The following is a 27514-nucleotide window of genomic DNA, read 5'->3' as shown; positions in this document are numbered from 1 at the left end:
ACCAAAGCCTGTGCTCTTTCTCTCTCAATCTCCCCTCACCCCCATATGAGGACACAACAAGAGGGAAGGGGAAGCCATCTACAAGCCAAGAACAGCACTTTCACCAGGAATAGAATCAACTAGCACCTTGATGTTGGACTTCCCAGCCTCTAGAACTGTGATAAAATAAATTTCTGTTGTTGAAGCCACTCAGTCTATGGCACTTTGTTATGTCAGCCTGAACAGATGCAGACGCCCCCTTTTTACTTTTTTCCCCTTCACACCCATTGCTCTGGACCTTTCCAAACCCTCTGGTCCCACCACACTTGATCTGTCCACCATCAAATCAGGGGTCGTGTAGTCTAAGTGACAGTTTCATCAGTATATGCTTGTATAGTGCACATTACTCAATCCAGGTTACAAATGCACTGCTCCTAGGCTCTCCTAGAGACAGTATCTTGGTGAAAAAGGACTGATTCCATTGGTTTGAATTTCAGGCATCACAGAAAGCTCAGCAGGGAGACATCTGTGGGCAGGAAGAGGCATTTTTTGTTATCTGTTATATCAACCTCTGGGAACTTCCTTATGCCTTGTAGCTTCTAGATCCTACCTATGTATCAGAACACATCTTATCTTGGTCATTACCCATTCCCTGAAAATATAAGTTTTGAATGTTTAGGGATGTATCAGTTTAAGATATATCTCTATATCTATCTATCTATCTATCTATCTGTCCAGCGTGCTATCATCTGTATATGCACATGCATATTCTAATACTTATTATGTATTCGTATATTTATAAAAGTGATATCATTTAACTTTTTCCTTATTAGTTTAATACATAATAAACATCTTTTTATTGCAATGAGTATACTACATAATACTTTTTACAGCTGTCACATTTCCTTGTCTATATAATTATACTCGATCCCTCATTACAGGTATGCAGAACTTTTCCCATTTTTTCCTGATTATAAACAATGATTCTTATGTTTTCTTTCCTTTCCCTCTCTTTCACTTAAATCACTAAAAAAAGTTTATTTCCTTGTGGCAATGAGGTAGGACTATAGCTCTATTTATTTCTAAATAAACTCTCTCAACAACACTAATTACTGAATGATCTCTACTACGCTATCAATTCGAAACACTTTATCCTCCCCTAAATTCCCAAGGTTTCCTTTAGAGTTTCTGTTCTATTCTCTTATTCTTGTAATTCTTTGATAGAGATACCCTATTTCAACAATTTTAGTATTTAATGTATCTATTTCATGCCTGATAGAGGAAGGATGTCTTCCTCCATTTTTTTTTTCAGACAAATATGCTGACATTTAGCCAGAGCCCCTGACGATGAATAAAATGAATGCATTTGTGTTCATTCTTTCTGCTTGCTCTTGTTCTTCTAGAAAAACCAGGGTGCAGAGACTAGACTGGAGGGAGGGAGTCTGTGTGGAGGACCTGCACGGAGCCCAGAAGGGGTCACAAGTTGAATGATAGGTGTTTCACGGGTGGCACATTTCCAAGCAGCCTGCACACACCTCGGGGTTGCTCTTGTCAATCACAGTGGGAGTCAGCAGCCTCTAACTGTGCCTCCCGCTGGACGAGAGGTTGCCAAACCTGGGTGCACATTAAAATCATCCAAAGAGCTTTTCCAAAGTAACGATGCCAGACCTCACTCCAAGCGGAGTGAATCAGAACCTCTCAGGCAGCGGTCTCCTGGTATTTGGTGCATTTGAGAATCTCCCCAGGCAGTACTCTTGGGCAGCCAGAGCTGAGACCCCACGTGGGGGCCTAGAGGCTTCCTCTAGTCTGAAACTATGCTATGGATTCATTTGGCATCCCCAGGCCTTGGTACTGCTGCTGACCTGTGGCAGACACAGCAGAACTGAACTGAATTCAGATAAGAACACCCAGCCTTATAGGTCTCTCCCGATTTACCTAGAGAAGGGACACAGATGATTAGTGCCCGCTTGGGAATCCTTAAGACCTTCCCTCCATCACATGGGAGAAGTAGCTTCAAGAGGGAGGAAAATGAGCAAGGTCTTGGTCTGGTAAAGGTGTTCGTTCACAGTTTGAAAAGAGGAGGGTGTCGAGACCATTTAGGCTGTCTCCTTATTTTAACCTGGTGAAGGCCAGAGAGGTTAAATGACTTTGCAAGGTGGCCCAGCTCTCAGTGGCACACCCGGAACAGAAACCAGCCCTTTTGTTTTCTGGGCATCCGCATTATACCCTGCTGTCCTCGTGTGAGGGCGTGCGGGTGTGTGTGTATGTGTATAGGTGTGTGTGTAAGTGTGCATGTGAGAGACTGTGAAAGAGTGCATGTGTGCATGCGGATACCAGGAACAGGAGGAGGTAGGGAGTCCGAGCAGAGAACTAGTGGCATTATAATAAATAGAAAGCCAGGAGCCCTCTGCCCTCTCTTTCTGGCATGTGGGTCACTGTGTTCTCTCCGGGTTGGTCTCCGGCAGGTGTGGCAGCATTGGACTGGGTGGCAGGGTAGGCCTCCAGGTCCCAGTGCCCGCAGTGTGGGAGGGGCTCTGCACTAAGGTTTACTGATGCAGAATTTGGGGAAGGGCTATAGTGGGTGCTCTCGGGCTCATTCTGGGGTGAGATGGTGTGTTGGGAAAGCACTGACCATGCGTCGCCTGGCTTAGGGTCCAGGACTGTTCTGTGGATGGACAGCCATTTTCTCCATCTGTAAATTCAAGTCAAGTAGAAATGTCTATGCCCATGCATCACTGAATGTGTGCTCCTTGGACAGACCTCTGTATACCCCAGTGTCCTCCATGGTGTTCTCTTTGCCAGGCCCAAGTAACCAGGGTGACCTTTGGATCCTGGCACCCAAAGACTCCTCTTCCTTCTTGAGTCTTCAGGGAGGCCACATGGAGGGGACAGCACCTACCAGGAGAGGCTTTGTTGGGTCTGACCAGCTGGCTGGGTCCTGATGGAAGAGTGCAGGCTGGTTGAATTCAGGCAAAGGCTGAGCTCTTATTTGCTAGACAAAAACCACTGAAGAAGGAAAATTATTTAAGAGCCAGGTAATGCCAGTTAGACACTTACCTGAGCAGTTGGAGATCACTGTCTCATGGGCTTTGCTTTTCATCCAAATGGTTCGGATCACAATGGCATAGATGACACTGTGGAAAGGACCAGAGGTAATATTAACATGGCTGGTGGGTTCCTACTGTCAGGACACAGAAAGACCACTCCAGTTCTCTGAGTGTGAGGTAAGGAGGGAGGGTGCTCTAAACCACGCCTGGTCCCTATCCTGGCTGATTATAGAATCCCTGCATGTCACAGCTACCACTTTTTTTTTTTTAACCTGAAGAGGATAGAACATGGTGAAGTAAAATGGTTCCTCCAAGATAACTCAGATGGTTAGAGGTAGAGCTGAGATTAGAATCCAGACTCAGGGTTTGGGATCAGAAAGATTTGTATTTGTATCTAGCTCTACTACTTGCTGCTTGTATAACCTTGACCTTAGACACTCTTTAATGTGGCCCCATGACTCCTGCCTCTGGTATGCATGCCTTTGTGAGATCCCCTTCCCTTAACTGGGGGAACTGTGACTTGCTTCTAATCCAAGCATTGGGCTGAAGGTGATAAATGTCTGGGATCGTGTAAGATTTATGCTTGTCTTGTTAGCACCTCTCTCTGTTGCTGCCATGAGTCCTACAGCCCCAGAAAATTAATTCTGCCAAGAACCCACAGGAGCCTGAAAGAAGACCCTTCCCCATTGAGCCTCTGGTGATAGCCCAGCCCTGGCAGACACCTTGATGGTTGCCTTGCTTCCACGGAGGTGAGCCATGCCCCATTAAGCCATGTCTGACTCCGGACACACAACACTGGAGATAATAAACATATGTTGTTTTAAGTCATGGCTTCAGGATAATTTGTTACCCAGCAATAGATAAGCAATCTACTGGCTGACACAGGTTGAATGTTTGCTGCGTCTCCACCCCTAAGTTTACATGTTGAAATGTTAATGATCGTGGTGATAGTAGTAGGAGGTGGAACCTATGGGTGATTAGGTCGTGATACAGCCCTGATGAATGGAGTTAGTGCTTTTATAAAAGACACCCCACAGAGCTCCCTAGCCTCCTCTACCATGTGAGGACCCAGGAGAAGTCTGCTGCTCAGAAGAGAGCTGTCACCACACTCTGACCATGCAGGCGCCCTGTTCTTGGACTTCCAGCCTCTAGCACTGCAAGAACTGAAGTTCTGTTGTTTACAAACCACCCAATCTGTAATATTTTGTTACAGAAGCCTGAACAGACTAAGGCACTGGGCCTCTGTTGACACTAAAATGGAATTACTAACACAAACACTTTTTTGGGGATGGATCGAATGTGACAACATTGAAAATGCCAAGCACAGCACTTGGAAATTAGCAGAGACTCAATAAATGTCATTTTTATTACCCTTTTTCTTCCCCATTTTTCACATACTATCACACCTACTGTAGCATGAAATAATTTATGCCTAACAGGAAAACAAAATGTTAATGACTCAAAAGCATCAGGAAATTTTGTATCTTTTGTTCCCTTTGATCAGTTGTTTGATGCTTCCAATATGTTAAGAACTTGAACTAAAAACTCTGGGACAAAGCATTGCTTTACTTTAGAATGCCACACATTTCTCTCCTGAGATTTACTGGTTAAAATAAAATCAGAACTCTGGTCTGCAGTGGCTGACAAAGCGCTATTGTTTTTAATGATCTTTAGAATATAACTTAATTAATGACCGTGTTAAAAACCTTCTGCTCCTTTTTGTTTTTCCCATTCTTGCTAAGTGAACTCCTCTGAATGCTCCAGGTGTGCTTGGAGCCCTTTTGGAACATTCCCAGTCCTTCTCATATACCTGCCCAGGGATTTTTCTGGAACTTGTGTGTCTACATTATAGAAGAAATGAGGAAAAACTACTTGTGAGTCTATTCTTTACCTTAAGTTGGACATTTGTTATAGCAGAGAAACTTTTTCCCCACATAAATGAGATACAAGGAAAGGTAAAAACCACCACGGAACATTAATTATGTATTACAGTTGCAACCCCAGAGCTAAATCAATCAACAATTCAAATATTTATTGGCCACGAGCCATATACACAATGGAGGATTGAGGAAGGTCTTATGTGTTAGGGGTTTGGGCCTAAGTCATCTCTGCCTCATCTCCTAAGGACCCTTCAGGCAAGTGGAAAGCAACTCCTAATTAGTAGGGTGCCCCTTTATGACAGATCAGGCCATTGCTCAAAGCGGAGCAGTTATGTATCAGAGAAATCTCTGAATTATGTTTGTCTCCTTCTTCTTCGTTGTTCCTTTCATCAGCAAGTTCTGTGGTCTGTCCCTTCAAAACGTCCCCATGCCTCCATGATTTGTTCCTTCTTCTCCATTCGTGCTCCTCAGCATCAGTCTAGATCCTTACAATCTCTTTTTTCCTCCAAATATTTTTACGTTTTATTTTTATTGTGTTAAATAAACATAAAAAAATTTATCATTTTAATCAATTTTAACTGCATGGTTTGGCAGCATGAAGTACATTCACACTGTTGTATAACAGTCCCCACTATCCATCTCCAGAATTTTTCATCTTCCCCAACTGAAGCTCTGTACCCATTAAAAGGAAGGCTTCATGAACGTTCATGGCATCTTCATATGGGGACAGACTAATTTCTGTATGGTTCCAATTTTAGTATGTGCGCTTCTGAAACAAGCACCCCTTATGACCTCTTGCCTGATTATTGTGATCTTCTAACATCTCTGCTCAGCTACCATCTTGAATGCCCGCGTGTCCCTCAAGGTGGCGCTCTAGGACCCAGAGTCATCTCTGGCTTAAAACTGCCCCAATGTCTCCACTTACCTACAAGATGACATCCAGGCTCTTACATAGGGCATCCAAAGCTTCCCACAATCTCCCTCTGTCTTCCTCACCTTTACCATCATCATCCTTCTTCCCTCCACCCCACTGTCTCTCGATGACCTTTCTCCAAATCAGCAACAGGAGTGCCCAACAGGAGCGAGCTGACAAAACTGACCCCAACCCCATGCTTCATATGCAGCTGACTTTGGGTAAATTCCAGTGCCTTCTATCTCTCTGTGCTTGCTTTGCTTTCTTGCTTAAATGCATTTTTAAGCCCATTCTCCATATATCACTTAGCTGTGAAACCTTTCTGAACTGTCTCTGTTCCTCAATGATAACTGGCTCTCCCTTCCTTAGGACCTCCATGCTGGTCTAACACAGTTTTCGTGGAGTCTTTTGTCTATGATGATCATGTCCTAAAGATCAGCAAATCTATCCATAGCCCATTCTCAGAAACAGAGTTCAAAACAGATTTTCAAAAACAGAAACATCTCTACTGTTTTGGTTTAACTTCTTCCACGTCTTCAATCTATTTCCACTCTCCCAACAAGTGCAGGTTTCTTCAAGTTTCTGAAAAATCTGAATACTGAAAGATCATCCCGATCGAAGAAAGTATCCCTTATCTGTAACTGGCTGCCTGAGTTCTTGATTTTATGGGACACTCTCTAGACACAGACCCATTTTCTCTCATTTCCTTTGTAGAGGCAGCTCGTGATGGGGGTTGCATGAGAGCCGAAGCCAGAGAAAGACCTTGTAGGACTGCCTTAGGAGGATGCTTGTACCTGGTTCCTTAGTCCTGATTCTGGATAATGTGTAAGAAGTGTCCAGGGAAGAGAACAAAACCTTTGCCCTTCCTGTGGGACACAACAGACAGTATTCCCTCAGACGGTAAGTGCCCCACCCCTGCAGGATTCAGCACAGGACTGGGGACTTCATGGGTTACAGTCTTGGAGCCATAGACATTCATAGCCAGTGGGGATCTAAGTCTCCATCTCTGCTTCCCATTTGGGGTTCGAGGATTGTGTCCAGTTATGTATGCCCTGAAGGTCTCCTTAGAGGTCAAGCATAGGGAAGACAGGTAGGGGGAGTTGGTGTTTCACTGAACAAGGCCCTTTTTTCTCTTCTCCTAGCAGGGGCATTAAGGGTACTTGCTAGTCAAAAATGTCTCTCTCATTAATTAATTCATTTCATTTTAGGTATTTGAGGACTCACTTTGTCCCAGGCACCTGTTAAGTCATGGTGGATACTCTGGTAGAAAATACAGATTCCTAGCCCTCATAGAGCTTACACTACAATGTGGCAATACAGAATACATTCGTGGCAATAGGTAGTAATAAAATGAGGACACATTAATATATGCTTATAAAGAGGCAAAACGCTCTGAAGATAAAATGGAGGGTGAAACAAGAGTATATAATAAGGACCTTGATTGGTTGTGGGGGTCAGACTTCAGTTTTGAGAGATTCAGTGACTTGTCTGAGTTCACACAGCTAGAGGATAGGTCCTCTGATTTCAAGGGCTGTAAACCGACTTGTTAACAAGATTGGTTTTTTTTTTTTTTTTAGGATTTAGTTTATTTATTTGACAGACAGAGAGGCAGGCAGAGAAAGAGAGGGGGCAAAGCAGGCTCCCCGCTGAGCAGAGAACCCGACGTGGGGCTCGATCCCAGGACCCTGAGATCATGAACTGAGACAAAGGCAGAGGCTTTAACCCACTGAGCCACCCAGGCACCCCTGTTAACAACTTTGTGAAGGAGGGTGCACAAGTTCCTCTGGGGGCTGTATTGGGTTACATATGCTATATATGATTCTAGTTATTTCCTAAATGCCTTCTTTGATTCCTAGACCAGGTTAGCATCCCTGCTGTGGATCCCCTAGGGCTCTCTATTTACTCTACTACCACTCATCACAGTGTTGTAACCCCTTCCTTAATTGGCTGTCTTCTCTGTTACAGGAATATTCTTAAATTCAGACAGCATGTGTGTCTAGTCATTTCTGTATCCCCCTTACCAGGTCCAGGTCTCCCAGAGGGTGGGTGCCCTACAGCTATTTCTAGAAATAATGAATATATGGCAAAAGGTAAAGTGTCAGGGACTCAACAGTATCTCTGTATGTAGTTGGGTTTTGGGAGACATGAAGGCAAAACTAACTTGTAAAAACAGCTTGATACTTAAGAAACTAAAAAATTACATGAGAGTCCTGATATATACAGCCCATTGGTACCATGTTTAATGGGCTCCCAGACAGAGAAAGTCAAAGGGATGCCTTGGCTAACTCACTTGGTGCCACTGAAATAACTGAGATTTCCTAATGGTCCTAGAAGAGTTCATTCTGATGACTTAGGTAATTCAGATGAATTTACTGATGTCTGGAAACAGCAGGTTTGGACTGTTGGGTATCAGTTAGGATACTTTTTATAGCAACTTATAGAAAACTCCCGACTCAAATTGTTCTAAACAATTGGAATATTTCTTATCTCCCATAATTGCAACTTCAAAGGGTCGAAGCTGAGTTTCAGAAATCTGACTTTTCTCTTTTCTTTTCAGTGTAGGTGTCTCCCTGAGTCAACTGCAGCAGTTCCAGCTGTCAATCCTGGACACCTGTATACAGAAGCAGTATCCAGAAGATAAGCCATCCTCTCCTGGACTTGTTTCCTAAGAATGGGGAAATCTTTTCCAAAAGCTCTTCAGAAGATGTTCCCTCACATCTCATTGGCTCGAATTGGTCACGTGGCCATTCCCAAACCATTCACATACTGAGGGGAAGGGCTGCCATGAGTGGCTTATTGTGGAATGGATACTGGAATTATCCAATCCAGTATCCAATTGGATACTGGAAATCCAATCACAAACGTCTACCCTGACCCAGCAAATTAATGAGAATGGCTTTTCAAAAGGTAACTCTTGCCACCCCTCAGGAAACACCATATGGTATGTCACTTCCTTTAATAATATGATGGGTCATTCTTCTTGACCTTGGACCTCATGCCCAGGGACAGTGCTAGCCAGATCCCTGGGGCCTTTCACACACCATGGCCTTAAACTCTACTGGGCTATACCAAACTTAGCATGGGACTTTCCCATAGTTTGATCTCCATTCTCCAAGCAAAATAAATGGATCTTTTTTTCATATAACACGAATCAATGCTCCATGACAAATGTGCTTTTTTTCCACTTATTCCTTTGCAATTGTTGGCCATGGATCTTTTATGCCTCTTTCTTTATGTCACAGAGATAAAAATGATAGAAGAATGAGAAATCAATTAAGTTACAAGAAAATAACCACTGCTAAAGTAAAGCAATTACACCAGGGCTAATAACCTACCCAGCAGCAGTTAGACAGTTATGTCAAGTAAATTTTGAAATAATGGGAGTTGTGTTGACCCAGAAAAACAATGTATTGCCTTTATTGTCAGTCACTATGGTTTCAAGAGCTGGGAGCCTGATTTAATTAATGACAGAAAAGCTAAATCTTTATTCATACACAGCTCTCATGAGAGTTTGCCCCAGATAATGCAACTCTTTTTTCCTCTCTCCTTCCCTCCCTCTCTGTCTTTCATCCTCTCTCGCTTTTTCCCTTTCTTCCTTCCTTCTTCTCTTTCACATACATGGAGGATCTACCATCTGCCAGAAACTGACCTAGGTACTAAACAGCTAGAAATTTCCATCTCAGGTGTGTGTGTATCAGAGTGTCATAGTACCTCTGCCCTGGGATTGGTTCACATTATCGGTCAGGCCTGCATTGTACATTTACTCCCACATTTATAGAGTGAGCATTAGGTACTGGATTTGGAATTAAGAAATAAAGAGACAAAGTTCTGTACTCAAGAGATACATCACACAAGCAAGCAGGGGTGACACTACCACAAAGTCTTCATGGCAGCAGGCACGAGCGGAGTTTGGAGGTTATGGGTGAACACCCAAGGCACTACTTGGCCGGGGACCTGCAGTGGCCACTCCATGTGGAGTTGGTATGTGGAGTAAGATGTGAAGAATGTGACCTGGGTTTCCAGAAACAGAGCCGCAAGGCAGGGTGGGTGTGGAGGAGTGTATAGGCATAAGGAATGATGTGCATAATGGTAGAGGGGTGAAAAGAGGGAGGGGCGTCCCTGTTTGTTATGGCTACAGTAGTGGGTGAAGGAGAGAGCATCAGTAGCTCCCTGGAAAGAGCCAGGGACCTTCGAGAAAGAGAAAACACTTATATAGATATTAAATGTATATAAAGCTATAATAATTTAAACAATATGGTATTGGTGGCAGAAAAGCCCCCAGCTTAGTTATTTGTGCAATTCTCTGCTTTCTTCATTATGGCAATACCTATTAACTGAAAATAAAACTATATTCAAAATGAAGAAGCGAGTGACAAACTAGGGACATGTTTGCAACATATACAAAAAGAAAAAAGCGATTGTCTAAAGACTACCATTCAAGATAGAGAAAGAAAGAAAATAAAAGTGCAATGAAGAGACTGACAAGTTCAGAAACAATGAGAGTGTTTAAAATATAAATATACATATGATAGAATTGCCACTTCATACTACGTCGAAAAGATAGGTTATTCAGTAAATGGTGTTGGGACAAAGGACCTGGCCTTAAAAAAGTAAATTTAAGTTAAATCTCTAATTCATATATAACATTGAAAGTAAATGGTATTGGGGACTTGGCAAATCAAATCAAAGTTTTTTAAAAGATTTATTTATTTGAGAGAGAGAGCACATGAATGAGAAGAGTAGAGGGAGAGGGAAAGAGAATCCCAAGCAACACTGAGTGCAGAGCCATTGTGGGACTCGATCCCAGGACCCTGAGATCATGACCTGAGCCAGACCAAGAGTGGAACACTTACCAACTGGGCCACCCAGTGCCCCAAATCAAATTTTTTTTTAAGTAAAAGTTTTAGGGGCACAGAGTCTGCTTGGGATTTTCTCTCCCTCTCCCTTTACTCCTCCTGCTCATGCTCTCCTTCTAAAATAAATGTCTTTTTTTTGAAGTGACATTTTTAATGTATTGCCAACACTGAAATTATGTTCTAGTAACTAAAATAATAAATCACTGGGGCACCTGGGTGGCTCAGTGGGTTAAAGCCTCTGCCTTCGGCTCAGGTCATGATTCCAGGGTCCTGGGATTGAGCTCCACATCAGGCTCCCTGCTTAGCAGGGAGCCTGCTTCCTTCTCTCTCTCTCTCTCTGCCTGCCTCTCAGCCTACCTGTGATCTCTGTCAAATAAATAAAATCTTAAAAAAAATAAAAAAATAAAATAATAAATCATTAAAAAGTTAAATCAAAGTAGAAATAAGCATGTGCAAGGGACAATTTCCTAAGAAAGAAATGGGAGGCAATATGTAAAGAAAGACATGAGTAGGTGTGAACACATTTCAACGTGAAAGGTCTGTGTATAACAGAGAAGCCTTATACATTTCCTTAGTATTTCCACATGCATTTGTGTAAAGTTTTGCATAACGCTTTCCTATGGTTCTTTTAACTTCTTAAAGAATCTGACTTTCTCATTTCTAATTTTTGATATTCATGCTGTCTCCCTTTTTCACAGTTATGCCAGTCTTATTAACTGAGAGCAAAAAAAAAAAAAAAAAAAGAAAGCAAAAAAAAGCCATATTCAAAACAAAAAGGCAAGTGACGAACTAGGGGATTGCCTCAACATATAAAAACAGGAAAAGTTTCTTATATATAGAGTATCTTAAAAAATAAAGAAGAGAGAAAATAAAATTGAGAAAAATGGGTAAAAGAATATGAATATGCAATTTATCTAAAAAACTAAAATGATAATGTACATTTAAAATTTTTCAACCTCATCTGTAATGAAAAGAATTAAAACAACTTTATATGTACTTTTTGCTTATCAATTTGGTAAGGAAAATATATATATATACACACACAAGTATCCTGCCTGAAGAAAAACAAAGCATTAGGCATGGTTAAGAAAATGAATAGACATCTAATTTGAGTTGTTTCCTTTGTCTACTTAAGCTTGGAATTAAGAGTTTATCTAAAAGGACTATAAGCAACAGGATCAAGCTCAAGGGTCCAAAATGTGGTTAAGAAAGAAAAAAAAAAGATGAACTTTAACTCTGAGAGATATAAAATTGTAGCAAGTTATCCCAGGAGCTAGCTGGAAAACAAATTCTTCACAAGATTCCATCTGGGCCTGGTCTTGGGTCAAGAAGGAGGAGTTGCTGAGAGGGCTGGAGGGTGCCATATTCCCCAGACAGAAGCTCTTTCTTCTGCAAGAGGAGTCTGACCACAGAGGACTGAAGGTCATGACTGAGCAGATAGGAAACGCTTCAGGGAAGCTCGAGGTTGTGGGAGGTCACTCTGAATCTTCGTCATTCTACCACAGCTAGGAGCAAGGAGCACAGGGCGGGATTTAAGGAGGCTGTGCTTTGTTGAAGGCTGAGTGCAACTTGCTTTTGAAGTCATCCCTTTCATCGTCGTATTGTACTTGGCTTTTTCTAAGGGCACTACAAGAACACACAAGTCGGGCTGTAGGCAGGTCTGAGAGGTCCTGATGGGAAGGAGCAGCTTGAATTGATGGGGAATGATTATGGATGGGGAAAGAGCCACATGACAGATCTGGTCAGACAGCGCATTGGGAACATTGGGGTGGACATACTGTATCCACCAGCCTGAGCAGGTGTTTGGACTGATTTCACGAGCTGATGGGAAATCAATCAGGAGAGAACAAGGACAAACACTGTCCACTGAAATCGATGCGTCAGTTGCCTGTGATGGACGGCAGGAGGTGCTTCCCCCCAGAGGCTTACCCCTGCGATGAGCCACCTTCCTCCTCCACGTGCCACTTTCAACGATGCTATGACTTAACTTTGACTGCTTGTCTAAATAACCTTCATCTTTCCTCCAAGATTCCTCCCAAATTCAACTCAGTGGAGAGGAGGCAGTACATGGAAATCACGTAGGCGTTAATTTGTCAAGTCAGCAGAGATGACTGACAATCTCCAGTCTCAGCAAGGCTGCGGCACTGGCTATGGGATCCCTCCCCTGCCCACCTCGACCTCTGATGGAGAGCAAGTCATTTTGCGCTTTTTAGCCTTAGGTCTACTTTTGTGAAAAATTCAGGGGCTGGCCTATGTGATGGATCACATTCTTCCAGCTATGGTATTTTATGCAACTACAGATGAACAAAGAGCAAGAATGCAGGAGTCCCATAATGTCAGAAAAAACTCAAAACATATTTCATACACTTAACACTTCATCAAAGAAATGCATATGAAAACAATGAGATATTTTTTGGAAACCTCTATGTTGGATGGAGATTTCATAAACGATAGCATCTTCCATTGGGTCAGGAGAAGAAAACTCAGAGCTCTCTTTTTTTTTTTTTTTTTTTTTTTTTTGCTATTGGCAGGAATACCCCTTTCCTGTAGGGCAGTTTATGAATATGCATTGAAAGTTTTAAAATGAGCATCATCTTTGATCTAGCAATTCCAGTAGAATAAGTTCTGAAGGAATAATCAGAGACTCATGAATAAATTTAAGTACAAAGATTTTTATCACAGCAGTATTTATATGATCTGAAACCAAAGGCTGGTTCCTTCATTCAGGACAGATTATGGGGCACACCATGGCCGGCTTGGTGTAGGATCAGCCTGGCCAAGCAAACCTTCAACGTGCCAGTATCTCCCTCAATCCCTGACCCCACCCAGGCCTTTAGAGTCATGCTGTCAGAGGTGGTCCTGCCACATGACAAGCGACACCCTGACTCTCCAAGCAGTTGTGGTCTTCTCTGCTGAAAGACCATCTGTGGCCATCATTGGCTATGGGACAGAGGGAGCATCCTATGACTTGGTTGTTAAGGCCCTTTATAATTGAATCTCACCCCACCAGAAGGAGCTTATTGCCAACTTCTTCTCTCTCCCACTGACATGCCTGCCTGTCCTTTCCCTGTCACTGCACTTGACTTGGACCCCCAGTTCCCAGAAAACCTGCTTCCCTCCCACCTTTCCCTTCTCTTATCTGAATTCTTCTCTCCTCCAATTGTCACTTCCAAGAAATGTTTCTTGTCATTACTTGACCTCACTGCATGCACTTTCTAGCATATTTTTTGTGTGTATCGCCTTTTTTTTTTTTTTTTTTTTTTGCTCAGTTTTGCTTAAGGTTTGCCTATCTTTTCAATGATAACGTAAGATCTCTGAAATTGGTACTGTGCCTTATATTTGAAAGACTATATGAAATAGGAGAAAGAATAGGGTATAAACTCAGGAAAACCTTTTTAAATCCTGTGTGATATTGGGCAGGTTACTTAACCTCTCTGAATCTGAGTTTTACCATACATAAAAAGGGGACTAAATGTAATTATTTGATTGAGTTGGGATCTATGTTAGCTATGGGATGGAATCCCATATGCGGTCACTGTTAGTTATGTCTATTCCATAATACATACTCAGAAAATATTAGTTCTCCCCTCCTTACACTACTTTGGAGAAGTTGGGCTTAACACAAAGTAGCTTTAGATGAAATCTTGAGGTTTGGCCACTTCCCTCAAGGACACTAGGACCAATGACGGGCCTTGTGGGGAGAGAAGAGCAGGAGTTGGTGAACCAGGAAAGCCTCTATTGGGGTCTGGCCTGTTGGTCTCTTACCTGATAATTGCCAGGGGGATGAAGTACACCAGGAAGGCCACAATGGTCATGTACGGGGTCCAGTAGGAGTCATCCGGCCATAGCGCCCAGCACTGCACTTCGCCATTAGAGAGTTTCCTTTTCCCAAATATTATCAGGGTGGGAATGGAGAAAAGGAAAGAAAGGCTCCAGGCAATCATGATGAGGATCTTGGCTTGCTTTTCTGCTCAAAGAAAAGAAGTTGGATGGTTTATCCATGTAGATAGATATCAAAGACATTCAAGATGGGGACAGTATGAGAGATCACAAAGATGTGATCACTGGAGAATAGTGATCACATCTTTGGTGGGTGAGGGGCATGGCCATGTGGTAAAGACAGAGAGGGAACAGGTAATCTGGTTTGAAAGCACGAGCATCAAAGGAATAGATCAGTGCACGGGAAATAATGGAAGGGTTGGAAGTGGTCCAGGGAAGTAGGAAAATGTCTATACCACCTTCAGGACTTGAAGTGCTCAGAAGGCAAGTTGAGAAGCATCCACTTTGGAGATGTTAGGAGAACCAGGGATCTCAGGAGGCCTCCTGGATTTTGATGCTTGTTCCCTTTGCCATATTGGGGAAATTCTCTCCAATATACCTTCGGCTCCCCTCTCTCTTTCTTCTTCTTCTGGAATCCCAATTATTCTAATGTTGTTTCACTTATGGTGTCACTTATCTCTCAAATTCTCCCTTTGTGGTTCAGTAGCTGTTTGTCCCTCTTTTACTCAGCTTCTTTATTCTCTGTCATTTGGTCTTCTATATTGCTAATTCTTTCTTCTGCCTCATTTATCCTAGCAGTGAGAGCCTCCATTTTTTATTGCACCACATTAATACTTTTTTTTTTTTTAATTTCAACTTGGTTAGATTTTAGTTCTTTCATTTCTCCAGAAAGGGTTTTTATATCTCCTGAGAGGGTTTCCCTAATATCTTCCATGCCTTTTTCGAGCCCGGCTAGAACCTTGAGAATCGTCATTCTGAACTCTAGATCTGACATATTACCAATGTCTGTGTTGATTAGGTCCCCAGCCTTCAGTACTGCCTCTTGTTCTTTTTTTTGTGGTGAATTTTTCCACCTTGTCATTTTGTCCAGATAAGAGTATATGAAGGAGCAAGTAAAATACTAAAAGGGTGGCAACAGCCCCAGGAAAATATGCTTTAACCAAATCAGAAGAGATCCCAAATCGTGAGGGGGGAAAAAGGGGGCAAAAAGTGGCTCAGAAAGAAAGAGAAAAAGAAAAGAAACAATTAAAAAGAGAAAACGAATAAAGAAAAAATATAAAAAAGAAACTATACATATATATGCTAGATAAACTAGTTTAAAAACGTTAAAAAAGAAAAGGGTAAAAGTTAAAAAAAATTTAGCAGAAGAAGAGAAAAAAAATTGAAAAAGAAGAAAAAATTAAATTAACTGCAAGACTAAAGAATCATGGGGAGAAAGCCATGAGTTCTGTGCTTTGCTTTCTCCTCCTCTGTCATTCAGCTGCTCTCCTTGGTATTGAAACTGCACTCCTTGGTAGGTGAACTTTGTCCTGGCTGGATTTCTTGTTGATCTTCTCGGGGAGGGGCCTGTTGTAGTGATTCTCAAGTGTCTTTGCCCCAGGCGGAATTGCACCGCCATTACCAGGGGCTGGGCTGAGTAATCCACTCAGGTTCGCTTTCAGGAGCTTTTGTTCCCTGAGCGCTTTCCGTAGAGTTCCGGAGGACGGGAATGAAAATGGCGGCCTCCCGGTATCTGGCCCAGAGGAGCCGAGAGCTTGGGGGCCCCCCTCAGTGCGCCCTCAGAGAACAGTGCCCGGTTACTCCCGTCTGCCTGACCTCAGGCCGCGCTCCGAGCTCACCGAGCCTGCGACCAGTTCAAGGTAACCCCGAGCTGTGAGCTCACTCCTCGGCTCTGTCTCTGTAGCCAGCTTCCCTGTTCTAATACCTGCAAGCTCTGCGACACTCAGACACCCCCGATCCTTCTGTGACCCTGTGGGACCTGAGGCCACGCTGACCCCATGTGGGCTTCACCCCGGTTTAGCCTCTGGAGTGATGTCCCTCAGTAGAACTGTTGGGAAATTTTTGATGACTGCTTCAATCTCCTTACTGGTTATGGGTCTGTGCAGGTTTTCTATTTCTTTCTGGTTCAGTTGTGGTAGTTTATATGTCTCTAGGAATGCATCCATTTCTTCCAGATTGTCAAATTTGCTGGAATATAGTTGCTCATAATATGTTCTGATAATTGTATTTCTTTGGTGTTGCTTGTGATCTCTCTTCTTTCATTTATGGTTTTATTTAGTTGGTCCTTTCTCTTTTCCTTTTGGTAAGTCTGGCCAAGGGCTTATCAATCTTATTAATTCTATCAATCTTATTAATTCAACGAACTAGCTCCTAGTTTCATTGATTTGTTCTACTGTTCTTTTGGTTTCATTGATTTCTGCTCTGATCTTTGTTATTTCTCTTCTCTGCTAGGTTTAAGTCTTCTTTACTGTTCTTTCTCCAGCTCTTTTAGGTGTAGGGTTAAGTTGTGTACTTGAGACCTTTCTTGTTACTTGAGAAAGGCTTGTATTGCTATATATTTTCCTCTCAGGACTGCCTTTGCTGTGTCACACAGATTTTGAACTGTTACATTTTCATTATCATTTATTTCCATGATTTTTTTCAATTCTTATTTAATTTCTGGATTGACCCATTCATTCTTTAGTAGGATGCTCTTTAGCCTCCATGTATTTGGGTTCTTTCCAACTTTCCTCTTGTGATTGAGTTGTAGCTTCAGAGCACTTTGTTCTGAAAATATGCAGGGAATGATCCCAATCTTTTGGTACCAGTTGAAACCTGATTTGTGACCCAGGATATGATGTATTCTGGAGAATGTTCCATGTGCACTAGAGAAGAATGTGTATTCTGTTGCTTTGGGATGAAATGTTCTGAATATATCTGTGATGTCCATCTGGTCCAGTGTGTCATTTAAAGCCTTTATTTCCTTGTTGATCTTTTGTTTGGATGATCTGTCCATTTCATTGAGGGGGATGTTAAAGTCCCCTACTATTATTGTATTATTGTCAATGTGTTTCTTTGAATTTGTTATTAATTGGTTTATATAGTTGGCTGCTCCCAAGTTAGGGGCATAGATATTTAAAATTTTTAGATCTTCTTGTTGGACAGACACTTTGAGTATGATGTCGTGTCCTTCCTCATCTCTTATCATAGTCTTTGGCTTCAAATCTAATTTATAAGGATTGCCACCCCAGTTTTCTTTGGATGTCCATTACCATGGTAAATTGTTTTCCACCCCCTCATTTTAAATCTGTAGGTGTCTTTGGGTCTAAAGTGAGTTTCTTGTAGGCAGCATATTGATGGGTTTTGTTTTTTTTTTATCCATTCTGATACCCTGTGTCTTTTGATTGTGGCATTTAGCCCATTTACATTCAGGGTAACTATTAATATATATATATAAATTAGACTGGTAAATAGAACAGAGCCACCCACTTGATTTAAGGTGTATTTTGGTCTCTTAGAAGAAACTACCTCCCAAAATTTTTTAAAGAAAGAAATATTTATATATATACAAAAATAAGGGTAAACATGATAAAGGGATGACTAAGGATGAAAATTTTTTAAAAATTCTAAAAAAAGTAATTGATAAGTTGATTGGAAAAAAAAGAAAAGGAAGTGGAGAGAATTTGCTCAGAGTGGAGACTAGAACAAAGCCTTGTGCTAGATTTAGGGCATATTTTAATCTATTAGAAGAAATTGTATCCCAAAATATTTTTAGAAGGAAAAAACCCTATATGTATACAAAAATAAAGTCGGATACAATGAAGGATAAATATGAGTATAATAATGAAGATTTTAAAAGATTTTTTTTAGGAAGTTATTAAGTAAACTAGTTAAAAAATGTTAAAAGAGGAAATAGGAAAAGTTAAAACATTAGAATAAGAAAAAAATAAAATTAAAAAAATTTAATTAACTTTGCAAGACTAAAGAATCATGGGGAGAAAGACATGAATTCCATGCTTTGCTTTTCCCTCCTCTGAATTCCGCCGTTCCCCTTGATCAGTGAGCTTGGTCTTGGCTGGATGTTCTTGCTGATCTTCTGAGGGAGAGGCCTGTTGTAGTGATTCTCAAATGTCTTTGCCCAAGGTGGAATTGCACTGCCCTTGCCAGGGGCCAGGCTAAATAATCTGCTTGGGTTTATTCTTGGGAGCTTTTGTTCCCTGAATGCTTTCTGAAGAGCTCTGGAAGACGGGAATGAAAATAGCTGCCTCCCAGTCTCCAGTACAAAAGAGCCCAGAGCTCAGGGGTCCCACATCTCAGTGTGCCCTTGGAGAAAAGCAGTCAATCACTACCGTCTCCCTGGTCTCCGGCCGTGCTCTGAGCTCACCTGGCCTGTTACTGAGCATTTCTGTCTCTGACACACAGTCCCATTTGGAGTCTCCAAACCCAGCAGATTCCTGCCCCCAGGGAAGGAAGTTGAATCTTCCTAGATCTGCCACTTGTGGTGTCCCTGCTCAAATAGCAGTGGCCCGACTATGCCACAGATCACAGTTTAGGGTAATCCTGAGCTGAGAACGCACTTCTTGGCTATGTCTCTGTAGTTGGCTTCCCCAACTATGGGGATACCTGTGAGCTCTGCTACACTCAGATACCCCCGATCCTTCTGTGACCCCGCAGGACCTGAGACCACACTGTCCCAGCGAGGGCTCCACCCCCGCTTAACCTCTGGAGAATTGTCCCTCAGTGGAGCAGACTTTTAAAAGTTTGAATTTTGTGCTCTGTTGCTTGACTGCTTGCCAGGAGCCCGCCCCACTCCCCGCCATCTATCTTCCCTTTGCTTTGGATTCACTTCTCCACACGTCCTACCTTTCAGAAAGTGGTTGATTTCCTGTTTCTAGAATTGCTGCTCTTCTTCTCTTTGATCTCCTGTTGGGTTTGTAGGTGTTCTAAATGGTTTGATAACTATCTAGCTGAACTCCTGCAACCTGATGTCATCTCAGTCTGCTACTCCTCTGCCATCTTGACTCCCTTCCCCCTAATTCTGTACTTTTGTCTTAGTCCTCTCTTTCATGCATCCCATAGATCTTCTTTGTTTTTAATAATGAAAGCTACCCATGATAATTACACAAATACCAGTAGGGAAATATCAACAAAAAGAAGGCAAAAAAATCCCTGGTGGAAAGTACCGGAAATAGCCAGCCCAAATTTTGATAATGTGTTCATATGTAATACGTAGATTACACATATAAAAATGTGAACATAATGTACATGCTAGTTTTCAATCTGATTTTTTTCTCAGAAAAAAAATTTTTTTCTCAGAAAAAAATTTTTATGACCATATCTTCATGTCAAGAAAGTCTTTGTCAAAAAATTTTATGAGGTTTTTTCATGTCTGCATCTATACAAGCGGCATTCAGACTTCTTTAGGCAATAAAAGCTTTTCATCAAATATAATTTTATCTCGAGCCCAGTGCAGGATGCCTGGTTGGCTCAGGCTGAGGTTGCGTGACAGCCAGAAGCTTCCAGACCTGTTCTAGAGCAGGTCTACAAAATGAGTCCTCCAGGGCCAGTGTGTGAAGTGTAATTTGAAAAGCACTGATATAAATTTTTTCCCATCACTACACTAAACTTCAATTTTATTGATAACCTATTATTATTTAAATTGTTTCCAATTATTTTATTGCAAACAATTTATGTGTATTCTCTTTATGGTGCTGTTGCCTTAGGATAAACTCTGAGAAACTGATTTTGGCAAATATTATTCAATTTCTTCCAAAAGTGTCTACAATTTATGGCTCCCATTGGAAGTGTACAGACATGCCTATTTCTGTATATTCTCCCAACACTGAGAGGATTCTTCCTCTTACTCTTGTTATCTCATTGATAAGATTTCATATCCAAATGTCTAATCTTGCAGTTCTTCAGTTAATGATCAAAAGGAACATTTCTATATATCGTCCATTTTTTTTTTTGTTTCTTAATAATTTGTTCATGTCCTTTGTCTGCTTTTTCAATTATTTCTTTGCCAGAGTTCTTTAGAAGAAGGACATTATCCCTTTGCCTGTTGTATACAAATATTTTTTATTTGTTATGCTGCTTAGGTATGCATACGATGTTTATTATTTGTGTAAAGAGTTTTAAAGTTTTGGTGTAGTTTATTTTTTATTTTTATTTTTTTTAAAGATTTTATTTATTTATTTGACAGACCAATCACAAGTAGGCAGAGAGGCAGGCAGAGGGAGAGGGAGAAGCAGGCTCCCTGCTGAGCAGAGAGCCCTACATGGGGCTTGATCCCAGGACCCTGGGATCATGACCCAAGTCGAAGGCAGAGGCTTTAACCCACTGAGCCACCCAGGCACCCCAGTTTTGGTGTAATTTAAACTACATTTATTTCCCTTATTGTTTCTGCTTTTGGTGTTATTCCCAGAAAGATCTTTCCCTCACCAAAAATAAAAAGTTTTACCTGTACCCTTTCAAGTTTAAAATTTTTACTTTTTCCATCCAACTGGCATTTACTTTGTAATTCACTGTGACAGATGGCAGTCTAATATTTTTTAAATGGCTAGACAACTATCCTAATGCCATATACTGACTAAGTCATTCTTTTCTAACTGATTTGATATTCCATATGCCTTATGTACATTATTCTGGTTTCAGTATCATATTTCTTAAATTATCAAAGTTTTATATTATGCTTTAGTATCCTGAAGTATGTATTTCTCTTCATAATGAATAGATGTTTTCCTAATTATTCTTGTACTTATTTATCCTAAAGAGGCTTAAAATGTCAGTTTCTTTGGAGTTCCTGGCTGAGGAAACCACCACTTTAGTAAAAAGCAGTGAACAAAACCAGTAAGAATAAGGGGAAGGCCTCCCCTTCCCCTCTTCTTCCATTGGTTTAGTCGCCATCACCTGGTGTCTGCTCAGCCATGAGGGACACTCTGTGACTTCTGCCTGCTCAGTTCTGGGTGAAGAAGCTGTGCTTCCCGGTGGGGAATCTCTTTCTGCTGCCCCCTCTTTGTTCAATCACATGAACCCTTAGCCCAGCCCCTCAATGCTGCCCTTAAATTCTGAGGAACTGTAACACCAAGTCATACCAAGTGAGCCCCACAGGTTTCCCTGTTCTCACCTACCACATCACCCCAAAACTCCTACATCGCCATGCAGCCTTTCTGGGCGAGTGTGGCATCCATTTTTCATCAGATCCCCGTGTGCTGGGAATTCCACGAGGTTCTGTTATTTGAAGCCTTCTTTCCTTGGCTCCCTCCCAGCTGTACATCCCCTTCATTCCTGCTTCCTCTGTGACTTCAGTGGGATTGGCCAGCGAGGAAGGGAAAATGGGTAATGTTGATTTCTACATTTTCACCTTTCCCCAAAGCTATTGAAGATGATTATTTTCCAAGTGCCCTCCACCAAACCTCTATTAATTTTGTAGTGAGGAAATAAATTGCTTTACATCTTTAAAAGAATGCTCTAATATTCATTGCTGCCTTTTCTGTAATTTAGGACCCTGTTTAGAATATTGCAGTGTCTCCTAGAACTAGTCCTATTTTCCATGAGCTAAAGAGTTGATTTTTTTTTAACCCAATGAGTATTGTGAGATGAGTAATGTTTCCCTTCTGGCTATGGATTCCCTAAGCCTCCACCTCTGGAAAATATCTCAGGACACCCCTCATGTTTCCTTATACTTAATTTCCCTAATACTTATATTTCTGTACCTTGAAATACTCTGGTGTATGTGTTTTTGTATGCCCCCACTCAATCCTTCCTGGGGTTTGCTGGGCATAACTAAATAGGTGAATGAATAAGTATATCATACCTTTGTTTACATCATGAAGTGTCTCTCCCATTTCCCTTCATCCCACTCCCTGCTTCCTCCTTTATCACAACCACTGAGGCAAAGAAAGTGCCCAGAAAGCGTGGTGCTGGTCACATACTTCACACACACACACACACACACACACACACACCAACCTTAAGAAAAGCCTACAATAAACAGGTATAAATTCTATTTTTAAAATAGTTTTAATTGTGCACAACATATCAGTCTACCTTCTTGTACGTAAGTCCCTGTGGTCACTATAGCTAGTGGAAATCCCATTGCCAAAAGTGAGGACTAGTTGATGTGTGCCCTTGCAAGCATTTGTTTATTACTTTTTCTTTTTTTACTGTCTGTGGCTATCCCACTTCCTCATTGAGAAGCAGGATATGCGGTAGTCAAAATACCTGAATTACACCCAGGCCATCTTGGGTTCAAGTCTTGCCCTGCACCTACCAGCTGTGTGATTTGGGCAAGTTACTTTAACTCTCTAAATTATAATTGTCCAAACTGTAGGATTCAGATAATAATGGGACCTATCACATAGAGATGTTGTAAGAATTAAAGTACTTAACATGGTTAAAGAACTTATATAATCATGAATGCATCTGGTATGCAATCAATAAATCTAAGCTACTGAAACATCTACATTCCTCCACTGAAGGAATTCCTGCTGTTCTAAGCAAAGCTACAATAAACAACACATGTACATACAGGCATGAATGTAAGTGTTTGTCCAGAGAAGATACGGAGAAGTAGAACTTCAAGGTCAAAGGACTGCACATTTTGTTTTAACTAGATGTTGTTAACTTATCATTTAAAGGATCTATGCCAATTTTCTCTGAAATATTCACTAGTATCTGATGACATTAATTCTATTTATTCTAAAGTTCTGCTTGTTCTGCTAATTTTACTTTCTTAGTTGTGAATGCCTCAGAATGGTATTTTGAACTATTATCTATTTTCTACAGTTTTGTTTTTGTCTCATTTTGTATGATATTTGATTGCACTTCATCTCTGTAGTCAAGATTTCATGTTAGTTCTCCATTTTATAAGTTTTTACAGGCTTCCTGGGAGAGTGTGGTACAGGTCAATCAACATTGTGTTCTTACTTGCTTTCAGGGGTCCTGGAGGAAACTGGGCTCTGCCCATGGGCAGAGTAATGGACAATTAGTCTTGTGACTAGGTACCAACCATCCCTCCAAGGAGTCATTTCTTCCTAGGACCCCACCCTGTCTCTTCAAATCCAGCATCCCCACTACTAGGAGGAAGAGCCCCCTATCTCTGTTGCCCCACTGGGAAGGGGGAGGACAGAGGGAATGTAAACATGCAGTGATGGACCCTCCTCCTTGTGTTCCAGAAATCACCCTACTGGTTTCCTTGAGTCCTTCTTGCTTTGGCCTTTACACAATCTATTTAGGAAGCACTCTTAACACCATATTACTGTACTGTCATCTGTGGGTATTGTGAGTTGTGTGGTTTAAACCTTCCCTCTGACCCATCTGTTTTCTTCTTCTGGGGCTTCCGCACTATCGCTGGATCAAGGAGAATTTTACTAGCCAGTAACTGTCAATTAAAAACATCTTTCCAATTATCTCTATGGTTTGGAAGTAAGGAAGACAAAGTGCTTGTTGACCATCCATGGGTACTATCTACATAGTAGATACATAGTATCCAAATAGTATCCACTTTTCCTAGGCATTCTGTTTCTAATTCTACATCTTTTTGGACCATCAGACCCAGGAAGTGGAAAGAAAGAAAAGAAGAGAGTGGGAATAAGAAAACCATTATTTAGGAGGATAACATTAGTGGAAATAAACCTACCCTCACCCAAGGATGGTTTCTTACAGGATAGACTTTAGTTAAGCCAACTCACCTCCTTGCAGGAACTTCATGGGGTAGACGATGGCATGGTATCTGTCTATGCTGAGGGACACCAGCACATAGGTAGAAGCATAGAGCAGCACAACCTGAAGAGAGAAACAAGAGGAGGTATGTGACTTCACAAAAGTGAGAGAATGCATATCATAGAGGAGTATTTTGTGCTATTTAGAAACCTGTGCACTGAAGTTAAGGAGGGATGAAGTTTGGGCTAGGGAGAGAAATGACTGACTCCCTATGTCTAGAAGTAGATTGCTGTTTTGGAATTGGACTTGCCATTGCTAATGGTGACCAGTGAGAATGCTTCTAAGCTCACCCTTGTTCATTCATTCACATGACTTCTTGGAGACACCACATCTCAGGATCAGTCTTTCTTGACATTTGCATGGTACATTTGTTTGTAGTTGACTTATAAAGCTAAACTAATTTTCTCTGCCATACTTGACACTCCAGAATAATTAGAAAGAAACATTCATTTGGGTTTTATCAGTGTGAGTTGTTGAAAGACAATGGATGGGATCTGGTTTCCGGGAGCCCATGTGCTATTTAGAATCATTTATCATCATCTGTGTTAACAGTCTCAGAACTTACTTCCTCCTCCACTTCTTTAGCAGAGCTGTTCATTAGGGTCAGTCCTTGGGTCCTCTCTTCCCCCTTCCCACCCCATCTCTTACCAACTTTGCTCAGGCCCTTTAATTATCCTAAGTATAGTGTTATTTGTAGAGTTTGCAGAGAAGGAAATTGGGATATAAGAGGTTAACTTCTTTATGAGAGGAGCATAATCAAAATATAATTAAGTGAAATATCTCTGAAAGGATGATCAAAGTGGAAAGTTTTTGCGTAACGTTGAGCCTCATTTCTACCAAAAGTCCAGCCATATCTCTGTTTTGTAATCTTTGGGCCAATCCCAGAGTGGGGAAGGGTAAGTCAAAGACCAAAGTCTAAGGGTGAGTGTCTGAATCTCTTCTAAAATGAAAGAAAAATACCATGACTTTGGTAATAACTTTTGTCTGAATTTATACCTTACTGTTCTTTCCCTCACTCAACTAAAAATAAACAATATTGTTGTTCTTTATTATTTTTACCTAAAACACTACCACAAATGCATCCCAGTACTACCATTGTGGAAGGTGCTATAGGGAGGGGGTTTTGAGGTCTCATTAGTGATTGAAGGTTCTCCTGAGGGATGTAAGAAGAGAGTCTCCTCTTGCTAAAAAGGTGCTATATGGATGGAGGGAAGAATCATGTCCAAGTTTAACCAAAAAAAATTAGACAACTGTCTTCTTAGAGAAAACTGGGATTTCTATGTGTGATCCAAGAATTCAGAATTGTTATAGCTGGCCACACACAGCTCAGGAGGTGGCATTTCAGGAGGATGGGGGAAAAAATGTCCCCAGGGGCAGAACTTTGTGGAGCGGAATGTTGTGGTAAGAAGGTCACAAGAATCTCAGCCATTTTTGGCTGTGTTGAGTGAGGTAGCTGACACAAGTTCAGAATCTGGAGCAAGAGGAAAGTTCACAAAAGAGAGTGCCAGCATTAACAAAAAGAGATGTATTTTGAGATACAGTCAAAAACAGTAGTTAATTTCAAGGGTCTTCAAACATCTAGGCAGGGTAAAAAAAAAACCTAAAGGTTACATAAAAGAAATGCATTTCAAATTGTCGTGCCTCTTTTTTACAAAAATAAAATGCCAGAAAAATAGCATAAAACATGTTCAGAATTTTGAAAGAAAAATTATGATCCAAGAATTTTGTAAATATCATTTCTGTGCCAAGGCACAGAATAATTTACTTATATGTATAAGAAAGAAGAAAGCATAACATCACATCATCTCCTGCAAAATCTTCTGTGAGGAAATATTTCTGCTGATTGAGCATTGTTTCAAAATTAAGACTCTATAAGAGGGACAGGATTGAATAATAGCAGCTATGGTAAGCAATGAGTCCAAAAATTCCCACAACATGTTTACAAAATAACTATGAATTTATTTAGGAAACATTCCAGGGAAAAATCTGGGGAGTTGAGAAGAGAGTATAAGGAAAGAAATCATGTTATATCTTTCCATTTGGACATTTTAGGCATCTCTTTTGTTTTTTACTTTGATAGAGACATACTCAATTTAAAAATTAAAGATAAGCTATGATAGTGAAATAAAAATGGAGAAAAATAATTTATTAACTTCTTATGGTTACTGTAACAAATTGCCACTAACCTGTGGTTTAGACCAACAAAAATTTATTCTCTTACATTTCTAGAGACCAGAAGTATAAAATCACTTATAGTATACTAGTTCAAAGTCAAAGTGTTAGCAAGGCCAGCCTCCCTCCAAAGGCTCTGGTGGGGGGTGTTTCCTCCCTTGCCTCTTTCAGCTTCAGGTGACAGCCAGCACTTTTTGATTTGTGGTTATACCAATTACATCTTGGGTCTGTGGTTATAATGCCTCTTCTGACTGTCAAATCTCCCTCTGCCTCCCTTTTATAAAGAATAGATATGATTACATTTAGACTCATTAAAATAATCCAGAATAATCTCCCCATTTAATTACATCTGTAAAGTCCCTATTTGCCTTAGAAGGTAATATACATACATTTTAGGAATTAGGATTTGGATTTTGGTGGAGGGCATCTTTCAGCCTAACACAATTAATAACCAAATAGAAAAGAAAAAACATGTAAATAGGAAAAAAAATTAACCAAAAAGATTAAAATGAGGTGATTTAAATAATACCAAACACCATTTGTCTCAATAAATATAAATGGTTTAACCTCCTTGACTAAAACAAAGACTATGTACAAAATCCTTCCCCAAATCTGCTTAGTGTGTTGAAAACAAACCTCTGAAACCAAATGATTATCAAAATTTAAAAAACACAACAATGACCAAAGGCATACAGAACAACTAAAACCAAAAGAAGGCATTTAATACAATACTGCTAACAGAAAAATTAAATTCAAAGCAAATCGCACTACATGAGAAAAATGGATTCTTTTTATTTAAAAAAATACAATACAAAATGGTGATAGAATATTAATAAACTTATATGTGACAAGCAACATAATACTAAATATGTATAACTAAAATGTTTAAAGATTTAAAAGAATAAAACATAATAATACATGGAAAAATTAAACACACTTTAAAAATAATACACATTATTGTAAAATATCTAGGCAACCATTTCAAAACTGGTCCTAAACTAAACTACCAAGAAAAAAAATCCCTCAATAGATTCCAAAAATTATACAACTTATATAATTTGCATATTTAAAACAACAAGCAATAAAAGCTGAAATTAGTACCATGTTATTTTTTTTTTAAATACCACTTGGAAATTTAAACACCCTTGTAATTAACTTGAGTCAAGAAGGAAATCAAAGTACAAT

The 27514-nt window shown here is 40.6% G+C and overlaps 1 protein-coding gene across 2 annotated transcripts in view; it reads right to left on the bottom strand.

Annotated features, from left to right (window-relative positions):
- NPSR1 (neuropeptide S receptor 1) overlaps window positions 1-27514 on the bottom strand; it is a 150008-nt gene that overhangs the window by 16711 nt on the left and 105783 nt on the right. Inside the window, exons 4-6 of one of the 2 annotated variants that reach the window (XM_059171544.1) lie at window positions 24127-24220; window positions 14441-14642; window positions 3037-3113 (exon numbers count right to left, since the gene is read on the bottom strand). In XM_059171544.1, coding sequence (XP_059027527.1) covers window positions 3037-3113; window positions 14441-14642; window positions 24127-24220 — 373 coding nt within the window. The remainder of the gene's footprint in view (window positions 1-3036; window positions 3114-14440; window positions 14643-24126; window positions 24221-27514) is intronic. The other variant, XM_059171545.1, reaches the window with a different exon arrangement.

Source organism: Mustela lutreola, chromosome 4 (genome assembly GCF_030435805.1).
Source record: "Mustela lutreola isolate mMusLut2 chromosome 4, mMusLut2.pri, whole genome shotgun sequence".
NCBI classification, from domain to species: Eukaryota; Metazoa; Chordata; class Mammalia; order Carnivora; family Mustelidae; genus Mustela; species Mustela lutreola.
Note: the sequence above shows the minus strand (reverse complement) of the source record. Positions and strands in the feature narration are given on the sequence as shown.